This window comes from Ambystoma mexicanum, chromosome 14, assembly GCF_040938575.1.
Source record: "Ambystoma mexicanum isolate Mex_15411 chromosome 14, UKY_AmexF1_1, whole genome shotgun sequence".
NCBI lineage: Eukaryota > Metazoa > Chordata > Amphibia > Caudata > Ambystomatidae > Ambystoma > Ambystoma mexicanum.
The window spans coordinates 619,761,179-619,774,694 of NC_090940.1; the positions used below are offsets into that span (position 1 = coordinate 619,761,179).

The 13,516-nt window shown below is 55.4% G+C and overlaps 1 protein-coding gene across 1 annotated transcript in view; it reads left to right on the plus strand.

The window, feature by feature from the left end:
- PGF (placental growth factor) overlaps positions 1 to 11,711 on the plus strand; it is a 148,387-nt gene extending 136,676 nt beyond the window's left edge. Inside the window, exon 7 of the mRNA XM_069638065.1 lies at positions 11,578 to 11,711. Coding sequence (XP_069494166.1) covers positions 11,578 to 11,612 — 35 coding nt within the window. The 3' untranslated portion in view covers positions 11,613 to 11,711. The remainder of the gene's footprint in view (positions 1 to 11,577) is intronic.
- The last annotated feature ends 1,805 nt before the right edge of the window (positions 11,712 to 13,516 follow it).

Below are 13,516 nucleotides of genomic sequence, written 5' to 3' on the forward strand. Positions count from 1 at the left end.
CCATGGAATGCTAGCTCATACTGGTAGTTCTAGGCAGGTGTTTGAATTCCTCACGGGGCAAGGAGAGAAGGCTGTGGAGCCTGGCGTGAGGGGAGTAGCCAGCGGCTCCCATGGAATGCTAGCTCATACTGGTAGTTCTAGGCAGGTGTTTGTATTCCTCACGGGGCAAGGAGAGAAGGCTGTGCAGTCTGGCGTGAGGGGGGTAGCCAGCGGCTCCCATGGAATGCTAGCTCATACTGGTAGTTCTAGGCAGGTGTTTGAATTCCTCACGGGGCAAGGAGAGAAGGCTGTGCAGTCTGGCGTGAGGGGAGTAGCCAGCGGCTCCCATGGAATGCTAGCTCATACTGGTAGTTCTAGGCAGGTTTTTGAATTCCTCACGGGGCAAGGAGAGAAGGCTGTGCAGTCTGGCGTGAGGGGGGTAGCCAGCGGGTCCCATGGAATGCTAGCTCATACTGGTAGTTCTAGGCAGGTGTTTGAATTCCTCACGGGGCAAGGAGAGAAGGCTGTGCAGTCTGGCGTGAGGGGGGTAGCCAGCGGCTCCCATGGAATGCTAGCTCATACTGGAAGTTCTAGGCAGGTGTTTGAATTCCTCACGGGGCAAGGAGAGAAGGCTGTGCAGTCTGGCGTGAGGGGAGTAGCCAGCGGCTCCCATGGAATGCTAGCTCACACTGGAAGTTCTAGGCAGGTGTTTGAATTCCTCACGGGGCAAGGAGAGAAGGCTGTGCAGTCTGGCGTGAGGGGAGTAGCCAGCGGCTCCCATGGAATGCTAGCTCACACTGGTAGTTCTAGGCAGGTGTTTGAATTCCTCACGGGGCAAGGAGAGAAGGCTGTGCAGTCTGGCGTGAGGGGAGTAGCCAGCGGCTCCCATGGAATGCTAGCTCACACTGGTAGTTCTAGGCAGGTATTTGAATTCCTCACGGGGCAAGGAGAGAAGGCTGTGCAGCCTGGCGTGAGGGGAGTAGCCAGCGGCTCCCATGGAATGCTAGCTCATACTGGTAGTTCTAGGCATGTGTTTGAATTCCTCCCGGGGCAAGGAGAGAAGGCTGTGCAGTCTGGCGTGAGGGGGGTAGCCAGCGGATCCCATGGAATGCTAGCTCATACTGGTAGTTCTAGGCAGCTGTTTGAATTCCTCACGGGGCAGGGAGAGAAGGCTGTGCAGTCTGGCGTGAGGGGGGTAGCCAGCGGCTCCCATGGAATGCTAGCTCATACTGGTAGTTCTAGGCAGCTGTTTGAATTCCTCCCGGGGCAAGGAGAGAAGGCTGTGCAGTCTGGCGTGAGGGGGGTAGCCAGCGGCTCCCATGGAATGCTAGCTCATACTGGTAGTTCTAGGCAGGTGTTTGAATTCCTCCCGGGGCAAGGAGAGAAGGCTGTGCAGTCTGGCGTGAGGGGGGTAGCCAGCGGCTCCCATGGAATGCTAGCTCATACTGGAAGTTCTAGGCAGGTGTTTGAATTCCTCACGGGGCAAGGAGAGAAGGCTGTGCAGTCTGGCGTGAGGGGAGTAGCCAGCGGCTCCCATGGAATGCTAGCTCATACTGGTAGTTCTAGGCAGGTGTTTGAATTCCTCCCGGGGCAAGGAGAGAAGGCTGTGCAGTCTGGCGTGAGGGGGGTAGCCAGCGGCTCCCATGGAATGCTAGCTCATACTGGTAGTTCTAGGCAGGTGTTTGAATTCCTCACGGGGCAAGGAGAGAAGGCTGTGCAGTCTGGCGTGAGGGGAGTAGCCAGCGGCTCCCATGGAATGCTAGCTCATACTGGTAGTTCTAGGCAGGTGTTTGAATTCCTCCCGGGGCAGGGACAGAAGGCTGTGCAGTCTGGCGTGAGGGGGGTAGCCAGCGGATCCCATGGAATGCTAGCTCATACTGGTAGTTCTAGGCAGGTGTTTGAATTCCTCACGGGGCAAGGACAGAAGGCTGTGCAGTCTGGCGTGAGGGGGGTAGCCAGCGGCTCCCATGGAATGCTAGCTCATACTGGTAGTTCTAGGCAGGTGTTTGAATTCCTCCCGGGGCAAGGAGAGAAGGCTGTGCAGTCTGGCGTGAGGGGGGTAGCCAGCGGCTCCCATGGAATGCTAGCTCATACTGGAAGTTCTAGGCAGGTGTTTGTATTCCTCACGGGGCAAGGAGAGAAGGCTGTGCTGTCTGGCGTGAGGGGAGTAGCCAGCGGCTCCCCTGGAATGCTAGCTCATACTGGTAGTTCTAGGCAGGTGTTTGAATTCCTCACCGGGCAAGGAGAGAAGGCTGTGCAGTCTGGCGTGAGGGGGGTAGCCAGCGGCTCCCATGGAATGCTAGCTCATACTGGTAGTTCTAGGCAGGTGTTTGAATTCCTCACCGGGCAAGGAGAGAAGGCTGTGCAGTCTGGCGTGAGGGGGGTAGCCAGCGGCTCCCATGGAATGCTAGCTCATACTGAAAGTTCTAGGCAGGTGTTTGAATTCCTCACGGGGCAAGGATAGAAGGCTGTGCAGTCTGGCGTGAGGGGAGTAGCCAGCGGCTCCCATGGAATGCTAGCTCATACTGGTAGTTCTAGGCAGGTGTTCGAATTCCTCACGGGGCAAGGAGAGAAGGCTGTGCAGTCTGGCGTGAGGGGGGTAGCCAGCGGCTCCCATGGAATGCTAGCTCATACTGGTAGTTCTAGGCAGGTGTGTGAATTCCTCACGGGGCAAGGAGAGAAGGCTGTGCAGTCTGGCGTGAGGGGGGTAGCCAGCGGCTCCCATGAAATGCTAGCTCATACTGGTAGTTCTAGGCAGGTGTGTGAATTCCTCACGGGGCAAGGAGAGAAGGCTGTGCAGTCTGGCGTGAGGGGGGTAGCCAGCGGCTCCCATGGAATGCTAGCTCATACTGGAAGTTCTAGGCAGGTGTTTGAATTCCTCCCGGGGCAAGGAGAGAAGGCTGTGCAGTCTGGCGTGAGGGGGGTAGCCAGCGGCTCCCATGGAATGCTAGCTCATACTGGTAGTTCTAGGCAGGCGTTTGAATTCCTCCCGGGGCAAGGAGAGAAGGCTGTGCAGTCTGGCGTGAGGGGGGTAGCCAGCGGCTCCCATGGAATGCTAGCTCATACTGGTAGTTCTAGGCAGGCGTTTGAATTCCTCCCGGGGCAAGGAGAGAAGGCTGTGCAGTCTGGCGTGAGGGGAGTAGCCAGCGGCTCCCATGGAATGCTAGCTCATACTGGAAGTTCTAGGCAGGCGTTTGAATTCCTCCCGGGGCAAGGAGAGAAGGCTGTGCAGTCTGGCGTGAGGGGGGTAGCCAGCGGCTCCCATGGAATGCTAGCTCATACTGGTAGTTCTAGGCAGGTGTTTGAATTCCTCCCGGGGCAAGGAGAGAAGGCTGTGCAGTCTGGCGTGAGGGGGGTAGCCAGCGGCTCCCATGGAATGCTAGCTCATACTGGAAGTTCTAGGCAGGTGTTTGAATTCCTCCCGGGGCAAGGAGAGAAGGCTGTGCAGTCTGGCGTGAGGGGGGTAGCCAGCGGCTCCCATGGAATGCTAGCTCATACTGGTAGTTCTAGGCAGGCGTTTGAATTTCTCCCGGGGCAAGGAGAGAAGGCTGTGCAGTCTGGCGTGAGGGGGGTAGCCAGCGGCTCCCATGGAATGCTAGCTCATACTGGAAGTTCTAGGCAGGCGTTTGAATTCCTCCCGGGGCAAGGAGAGAAGGCTGTGCAGTCTGGCGTGAGGGAGGTAGCCAGCGGCTCCCATGGAATGCTAGCTCATACTGGAAGTTCTAGGCAGGCGTTTGAATTCCTCCCGGGGCAAGGAGAGAAGGCTGTGCAGTCTGGCGTGAGGGGAGTAGCCAGCGGCTCCCATGGAATGCTAGCTCATACTGGTAGTTCTAGGCAGGCGTTTGAATTCCTCCCGGGGCAAGGAGAGAAGGCTGTGCAGTCTGGCGTGAGGGGAGTAGCCAGCGGCTCCCATGGAATGCTAGCTCATACTGGTAGTTCTAGGCAGGCGTTTGAATTCCTCCCGGGGCAAGGAGAGAAGGCTGTGCAGTCTGGCGTGAGGGGAGTAGCCAGCGGCTCCCATGGAATGCTAGCTCATACTGGTAGTTCTAGGCAGGCGTTTGAATTCCTCCCGGGGCAAGGAGAGAAGGCTGTGCAGTCTGGCGTCAGGGGAGTAGCCAGCGGCTCCCATGGAATGCTAGCTCATACTGGTAGTTCTAGGCAGGCGTTTGAATTCCTCCCGGGGCAAGGAGAGAAGGCTGTGCAGTCTGGCGTCAGGGGAGTAGCCAGCGGCTCCCATGGAATGCTAGCTCATACTGGTAGTTCTAGGCAGGCGTTTGAATTCCTCACGGGGCAAGGAGAGAAGGCTGTGCAGTCTGGCGTGAGGGGAGTAGCCAGCGGCTCCCATGGAATGCTAGCTCATACTGGTAGTTCTAGGCAGGCGTTTGAATTCCTCACGGGGCAAGGAGAGAAGGCTGTGCAGTCTGGCGTGAGGGGAGTAGCCAGCGGCTCCCATGGAATGCTAGCTCATACTGGTAGTTCTAGGCAGGTGTTTGAATTCCTCACGGGGCAAGGAGAGAAGGCTGTGCAGTCTGGCGTGAGGGGAGTAGCCAGCGGCTCCCATGGAATGCTAGCTCATACTGGTAGTTCTAGGCAGGTGTTTGAATTCCTCACGGGGCAAGGAGAGAAGGCTGTGGAGCCTGGCGTGAGGGGAGTAGCCAGCGGCTCCCATGGAATGCTAGCTCATACTGGTAGTTCTAGGCAGGTGTTTGTATTCCTCACGGGGCAAGGAGAGAAGGCTGTGCAGTCTGGCGTGAGGGGGGTAGCCAGCGGCTCCCATGGAATGCTAGCTCATACTGGTAGTTCTAGGCAGGTGTTTGAATTCCTCACCGGGCAAGGAGAGAAGGCTGTGCAGTCTGGCGTGAGGGGGGTAGCCAGCGGCTCCCATGGAATGCTAGCTCATACTGGTAGTTCTAGGCAGGTTTTTGAATTCCTCACGGGGCAAGGAGAGAAGGCTGTGCAGTCTGGCGTGAGGGGGGTAGCCAGCGGCTCCCATGGAATGCTAGCTCATACTGGTAGTTCTAGGCAGGTGTTTGAATTCCTCACGGGGCAAGGAGAGAAGGCTGTGCAGTCTGGCGTGAGGGGAGTAGCCAGCGGGTCCCATGGAATGCTAGCTCATACTGGTAGTTCTAGGCAGGTGTTTGAATTCCTCACGGGGCAAGGAGAGAAGGCTGTGCAGTCTGGCGTGAGGGGGGTAGCCAGCGGCTCCCATGGAATGCTAGCTCATACTGGAAGTTCTAGGCAGGTGTTTGAATTCCTCACGGGGCAAGGAGAGAAGGCTGTGCAGTCTGGCGTGAGGGGAGTAGCCAGCGGCTCCCATGGAATGCTAGCTCACACTGGTAGTTCTAGGCAGGTGTTTGAATTCCTCACGGGGCAAGGAGAGAAGGCTGTGCAGTCTGGCGTGAGGGGAGTAGCCAGCGGCTCCCATGGAATGCTAGCTCACACTGGTAGTTCTAGGCAGGTATTTGAATTCCTCACGGGGCAAGGAGAGAAGGCTGTGCAGCCTGGCGTGAGGGGAGTAGCCAGCGGCTCCCATGGAATGCTAGCTCACACTGGTAGTTCTAGGCAGGTGTTTGAATTCCTCACGGGGCAAGGAGAGAAGGCTGTGCAGCCTGGCGTGAGGGGAGTAGCCAGCGGCTCCCATGGAATGCTAGCTCACACTGGTAGTTCTAGGCAGGTGTTTGAATTCCTCACGGGGCAAGGAGAGAATGCTGTGCAGCCTGGCGTGAGGGGAGTAGCCAGCGGCTCCCATGGAATGCTAGCTCACACTGGTAGTTCTAGGCAGGTGTTTGAATTCCTCACGGGGCAAGGAGAGAAGGCTGTGCAGCCTGGCGTGAGGGGAGTAGCCAGCGGCTCCCATGGAATGCTAGCTCACACTGGTAGTTCTAGGCAGGTGTTTGAATTCCTCACGGGGCAAGGAGAGAAGGCTGTGCAGCCTGGCGTGAGGGGAGTAGCCAGCGGCTCCCATGGAATGCTAGCTCACACTGGTAGTTCTAGGCAGGTGTTTGAATTCCTCACGGGGCAAGGAGAGAAGGCTGTGCAGCCTGGCGTGAGGGGAGTAGCCAGCGGCTCCCATGGAATGCTAGCTCACACTGGTAGTTCTAGGCAGGTGTTTGAATTCCTCACGGGGCAAGGAGAGAAGGCTGTGCAGCCTGGCGTGAGGGGAGTAGCCAGCGGCTCCCATGGAATGCTAGCTCACACTGGTAGTTCTAGGCAGGTGTTTGAATTCCTCACGGGGCAAGGAGAGAAGGCTGTGCAGCCTGGCGTGAGGGGAGTAGCCAGCGGCTCCCATGGAATGCTAGCTCACACTGGTAGTTCTAGGCAGGTGTTTGAATTCCTCACGGGGCAAGGAGAGAAGGCTGTGCAGCCTGGCGTGAGGGGAGTAGCCAGAGGCTCCCATGGAATGCTAGCTCACACTGGTAGTTCTAGGCAGGTGTTTGAATTCCTCACGGGGCAAGGAGAGAAGGCTGTGCAGTCTGGCGTGAGGGGGGTAGCCAGCGGCTCCCATGGAATGCTAGCTCACACTGGTAGTTCTAGGCAGGTGTTTGAATTCCTCTCGGGACAAGGAGAGAAGGCTGTGCAGTCTGGCGTGAGGGGAGTAGCCAGCGGCTCCCATGGAATGCTAGCTCATACTGGAAGTTCTAGGCAGGTGTTTGAATTCCTCCCGGGGCAAGGAGAGAAGGCTGTGCAGTCTGGCGTGAGGGGAGTAGCCAGCGGCTCCCATGGAATGCTAGCTCATACTGGAAGTTCTAGGCAGGTGTTTGAATTCCTCCCGGGGCAAGGAGAGAAGGCTGTGCAGTCTGGCGTGAGGGGAGTAGCCAGCGGCTCCCATGGAATGCTAGCTCATACTGGAAGTTCTAGGCAGGTGTTTGAATTCCTCCCGGGGCAAGGAGAGAAGGCTGTGCAGTCTGGCGTGAGGGGAGTAGCCAGCGGCTCCCATGGAATGCTAGCTCATACTGGTAGTTCTAGGCAGGTGTTTGTATTCCTCACGGGGCAAGGAGAGAAGGCTGTGCAGTCTGGCGTGAGGGGGGTAGCCAGCGGCTCCCATGGAATGCTAGCTCATACTGGTAGTTCTAGGCAGGTGTTTGAATTCCTCACGGGGCAAGGAGAGAAGGCTGTGCAGTCTGGCGTGAGGGGAGTAGCCAGCGGCTCCCATGGAATGCTAGCTCATACTGGTAGTTCTAGGCAGGTTTTTGAATTCCTCACGGGGCAAGGAGAGAAGGCTGTGCAGTCTGGCGTGAGGGGGGTAGCCAGCGGGTCCCATGGAATGCTAGCTCATACTGGTAGTTCTAGGCAGGTGTTTGAATTCCTCACGGGGCAAGGAGAGAAGGCTGTGCAGTTTGGCGTGAGGGGAGTAGCCAGCGGCTCCCATGGAATGCTAGCTCATACTGGTAGTTCTAGGCAGGTGTTTGAATTCCTCCCGGGGCAAGGAGAGAAGGCTGTGCAGTCTGGCGTGAGGGGGGTAGCCAGCGGCTCCCATGGAATGCTAGCTCATACTGGAAGTTCTAGGCAGGCGTTTGAATTCCTCACGGGGCAAGGAGAGAAGGCTGTGCAGTCTGGCGTGAGGGGGGTAGCCAGCGGCTCCCATGGAATGCTAGCTCATACTGGTAGTTCTAGGCAGGTGTTTGAATTCCTCACGGGGCAAGGAGAGAAGGCTGTGCAGTCTGGCGTGAGGGGAGTAGCCAGCGGCTCCCATGGAATGCTAGCTCATACTGGTAGTTCCAGGCAGAGAAGGCTGTGCAGTCTGGCGTGAGGGGGGTAGCCGGCGGCTCCCATGGAATGCTAGCTCATACTGGAAGTTCTAGGCAGGTGTTTGAATTCCTCCCGGGGCAAGGAGAGAAGGCTGTGCAGTCTGGCGTGAGGGGGGTAGCCAGCGGCTCCCATGGAATGCTAGCTCATACTGGTAGTTCTAGGCAGGTGTTTGAATTCCTCACGGGGCAAGGAGAGAAGGCTGTGCAGTCTGGCGTGAGGGGAGTAGCCAGCGGCTCCCATGGAATGCTAGCTCATACTGGTAGTTCCAGGCAGAGAAGGCTGTGCAGTCTGGCGTGAGGGGGGTAGCCGGCGGCTCCCATGGAATGCTAGCTCATACTGGAAGTTCTAGGCAGGTGTTTGAATTCCTCCCGGGGCAAGGAGAGAAGGCTGTGCAGTCTGGCGTGAGGGGGGTAGCCAGCGGCTCCCATGGAATGCTAGCTCATACTGGAAGTTCTAGGCAGGTGTTTGAATTCCTCCCGGGGCAAGGAGAGAAGGCTGTGCAGTCTGGCGTGAGGGGGGTAGCCAGCGGCTCCCATGGAATGCTAGCTCATACTGGAAGTTCTAGGCAGGTGTTTGAATTCCTCCCGGGGCAAGGAGAGAAGGCTGTGCAGTCTGGCGTGAGGGGGTAGCCAGCGGCTCCCATGGAATGCTAGCTCACACTGGTAGTTCTAGGCAGGTGTTTGAATTCCTCCCGGGGCAAGGAGAGAAGGCTGTGCAGTCTGGCGTGAGGGGGAGTAGCCAGCGGCTCCCATGGAATGCTCGCTCATACTGGAAGTTCTAGGCAGGTGTTTGAATTCCTCCCGGGGCAAGGAGAGAAGGCTGTGCAGTCTGGCGTGAGGGGGTAGCCAGCGGCTCCCATGGAATGCTCGCTCATACTGGTAGTTCTAGGCAGGTCTTTTTCCTCATATCAATGCCCGTCACAGAATGGTAATCTCTGTTACCATAGGTCTCTTGTCTCATCATCCTATTCACGCCCCACCCACCTCTCGCTCGGGTGAAACAACTTTAAAGAGGTCTGTGTATTCAGCGGCAATGCTCTATTGGGTTCTATGAATTTGTTTCAAAGATCACCACCCGAAACCCAAGTCTGTGAACCAGTATTTTAGAAACCCACCGACCTCCCCTCTCGGCCAAACAGATTCAGCTCCTTTCCTCAGAGGCTAGTTCTAAAATGCAGCAATGAATGGGGTCACTAGGGATACGACCACAGTAAACACAAGCATGGGACATTAGGAGCCCAGTGCCATACTGCAGCATTAAGGTTGACACTGCGGGACAGTGCCCCAGTACAACACGAGCAGTGGTCTGCAACCCGCGGCTCTCTGGATGGTTTGGACTTTGACTCCTAAGGTCGCTCACCATTGGGTAAAGCTGGCTAGGGCTGATAGGAGTAGTTGGCCAAAGCATCTGAAACAACAGAGGCTGCTGGCCCCTGCACACCATTATAGAACCACAGTGCAAGAGGGGCAGAGGGGGGAGGACTAAGGGGGAGTGCCACAGTATAAGAAGTGGATACTAAGGACAATCAGTATAGAGAACGGGAGGGGGGACACCAAGGAGAGGACCCCAGTGCAACAAGAAAGGGGCATTTGGGAAGTGTATTACAGTGCAGCAGGGAGTACCATACCAGGGGATGGCACCACAGCACAGTTATAGGGCACTAGAGGCACAGTGCCATGCCACAGCAGCAAGAGGACAGTACCACGGTTCAGCAGCAAAAAAGGGAGTTACTGAACAGTACCAAGTTATAGAAGAGAGGGGACCAAGTAGGACATTAGTACAGTGCAGGAGGAAGGGGTGCTGAGGGGTACTGCTACACCTCCTCTGAGAGGATGGTGACAGGCTATGGACATAGAGGGAGCTATAGGAAAGCATCTCAGTACAACATAGCATGAACCCTAGGGCCCAAACCACAGAGTAACTGCAGAAGGAAACGTATACCAGTACAGGAAAAATGGGACATAATGGTAGAGTACTGTAGCACTAGTGGACAGAACAGAACAGTAAGGAAGCATGGAGCGCGCTACAGCAGAAGGGCGCAGTACCACCTTATGAAAGAAGTCCCTGGCTACAGTGGGGTTTTCTGATTTGTCTTTTCCTGTCCTCCAGTTGCACAATCCTGCCCTCTCATCATGCCCGTAAGAGTCAGGGAGCTTTTCTGGGGTCAGTGGGGCAAACAATGTCTGTCAGTTGCCATTGGCCTGCGATGGGGTGCACAGGACACTTTAACAGTGGTCAAACTAGAGCATGCCAAGCTTGTTACCTGTGAGTGAGGATGGGGTAAAGGAAGGCAACCCGGAGTGTGCAGGGTCAGGGAATTCAAAGTTCATTGCCAGTCGGCTGCGATGAGGCATACACAAAGAGTTGCCATTGTTCAGTGTTGGGGCATTCAAGGTTGGCATACACAAAGAGTTGCCATTGTTCAGCGTTGGGTCACTCAAGGTTGGCAATCACGAAGAGGTGCCATTGCTCAGTGATGGGGCATTCATACACAAAGAGGTGCCATTGCTCAGCGTTGGGGCATTCAAGGTTGGCAATCACGAAGAGGTGCCATTCTCAGCGATGGGGCATACATACACGAAGAGGTGCCATTGCTCAGCGTTGGGTCACTCAAGGTTGGCAATCACGAAGAGGTGCCATTGCTCAGCGTTGGGGCATTCAAGGTTGGCAATCACGAAGAGGTGCCATTGCTCAGTGATGGGGCATTCATACACGAAGAGGTGCCATTGCTCAGCGTTGGGGCATTCATACACGAAGAGGTGCCATTGCTCAGCGTTGGGGCATTCATACACGAAGAGGTGCCATTGCTCAGCGTTGGGGCATTCATACACGAAGAGGTGCCATTGCTCAGCGATGGGGCATTCATACACGAAGAGGTGCCATTGCTCAGCGTTGGGGCATTCATACACGAAGAGTTGCCATTGTTCAGCATTGGAGCATGCAAGGTTGGCAATCACGAAGAGGTGATATTGCTCAGTGATGGGGCATTCATACACGAAGAGGTGCCATTGTTCAGCATTGGGGCATGCAAGGTTGGCAATCACGAAGAGGTGCCATTGCTCAGCGTTGGGGCATTCAAGGTTGGCATACACGAAGAGGTGCCATTGTTCAGCATTGGGGCATGCAAGGTTGGCAATCACGAAGAGGTGCCATTGTTCAGCATTGGGGCATGCAAGGTTGGCAATCACGAAGAGGTGATATTGCTCAGTGATGGGGCATTCATACACGAAGAGGTGCCATTGTTCAGCATTGGGGCATGCAAGGTTGGCAATCACGAAGAGGTGCCATTGCTCAGCGTTGGGGCATTCAAGGTTGGCATACACGAAGAGGTGCCATTGTTCAGCATTGGGGCATGCAAGGTTGGCAATCACGAAGAGGTGCCATTGTTCAGCATTGGGGCATGCAAGGTTGGCAATCACGAAGAGGTGCCATTGCTCAGCGTTGGGGCATTCAAGGTTGGCATACACGAAGAGTTGCCATTGCTCAGTGATGGGGCATTCATACACGAAGAGGTGCCATTGCTCAGCGTTGGGGCATTCAAGGTTGGCATACACGAAGAGTTGCCATTGTTCAGCATTGGAGCATGCAAGGTTGGCATACACGAAGAGGTGCCATTGCTCAGGGGCATTCAAGGTTGCATTTGGTTCCTGGTCTTGGAGGGATAGTCATATGCTCTTCCTATTATTCACAATTTTGCATTTCTGGGACTGGTTGCCTGGGATGTTGGTTTGGCTGCTCTTCTTTTCCCTGGATATTATTCAGTGTTCTAGGGGTGTGGGGGTAGGGTGGGTGAGCAGTCGTTCTCCCTCATGTGCATTGTGCTCATGGCAGATTCTCTCTTTGTTCCAGGAACTCCATTTCCTGCAGGTAACTGCCTGACCTGAAGAGGGCAGCATTCCACCTGCACCTGTATCCAGCCTGGTCCTCACTCATCATCTACAGTGGTCGCGCGCAGTCCCTGTATAGCCTGCTGGAAGCTACTCCATGCTACTGACTCCAGGCAGCAGAGACCATCTGCAGCAGTGGACCTCTGGAGGTCACAGTGACAAGCTTCTGTGGAGGAGATACAGTGTGTAGCGTCTATCCTTTGCAGCACAGGGCAGGTTACTGGCCTCCCTGGTTTTTTAACTTTCTTGGATTTTCTAACTCCATGGTCCACTGAGTAGCCTCCAATCCTTGCACAATGGGTGGCTTGCCCAACACACCAACACCAGCCTCTGGGAGAGCTGCCCTGCCTGTGTCTGGGCGTCTCTTTATGGGACGTGGCCTGCTCTGCTCAACGTTCACTTTACTGTTCAACCAATGGACATTGGGATGCACGTGCTTCTAAGTGCCCACACTTTTCTCAAGCTGAGGTGCCTGAGGCTCAAGATGACAGTCAACGGAATCCACCATTAGGTCTTGGCTTTTCTGTGTCAAAGAGCTCCTGGCTTAACCAGCACACGCCTTGCATTAGACCTCACACTCTCCTTTTGGGGTAAACCTCTGTGATTGGACCGTTTCACTTCTTCACACTTCCACTAGACCGCTCCATTTCCAGTGGGCCAAACCCTGCCACTAGACCTTGCCCCACTATCCCTCTCCGACTAAATCTCCAATTTTCCGCAGGATCACTCCACCTCTGAAAGGATGACAGCCCTCTAGGTAGACCATCTTTCCTCCAGTAAAGAGCTACTTTACTGAATTGCTCGCAACTCGACCATGCTCCATTAGACATGCACTGACTCAATGACTCGTCTCCCTGACTTTCTACATTTCACCGGCCCCTCCATGAGAAGAAACCCTTCTGATGAGCCATGCTCTATTGAATTAGAGCACGATGGTCTATTGAACTACAGTACTGGGCCATGGGCAGACCACAATCCCTGTTTGAGATACACTACCCCACCCCTTTCCAGTAGAACATACAAGTTCATTTGATGGGAGAAGCCTTCCTCCACTGGACCAATCATCCATCACTAGAATCAAAGGTCCTCCACTAGACAACTCGTTTGCTACTGAGCCGCACTTGAACTCCGTCTGCAAGACCAGGGGTCCGCAACCTGCGGCTCCACTGATATGCTGGACTATAAGCCCCATGAACCCTCTCCATTGACTACCTTACGGAGGGCTGATGGTTGTTGTAGCCCAACCCATCTGGGCTACCAAGGGTTGCAAGCTGTTGCTCCAGACAATGCCTGTTCCCCTGGATCTCACCTCCATTAGACCATACTGCCTCTGCACTAACATAACCATACTGTCCACAATCACTCCCAACCCAACATCCCTCATACACCTCGACTATGGGTTTTTTGGAGGCCCAACATATTGACCAGCCTGACGCCCTCAGTCCCATAGATTGGATCCGCCGATTTGCTGCTCCGCCCACTCCTTGGAACCCATGCACATTGCAAGACAGAAACCTGAGACTCGGCTCTCGGTTCATAACCCCCAAGACACTCGCCAAAAGACACTCCTCTCATCCCACACACAGTCAAGCGAACACCGCTCAAATTTTGAACATCACCCAAACAGCCCCTTTGAGCACATCTGAACAGCCACTAATCAAGGGCGCCCTCGTCAATGCCCGCTCCCTGGTCGCCCATGCGCTAGATATCGCAGACTTCATCTCTGTCAACAACCTACACTTCCTGGCTATCACGGAAACCTGGCTGCACCAAGCAGCAGGCCCAGCCCTTTCCCTCGCCATCCCAGAAGGTTATTCAATACTAAGGAAAGACCGGGACATAGGTAAAGGAGGAGGAGTAGCCTTCATCGCTAAAACATCCCTTGGACTTAGATCAACCCC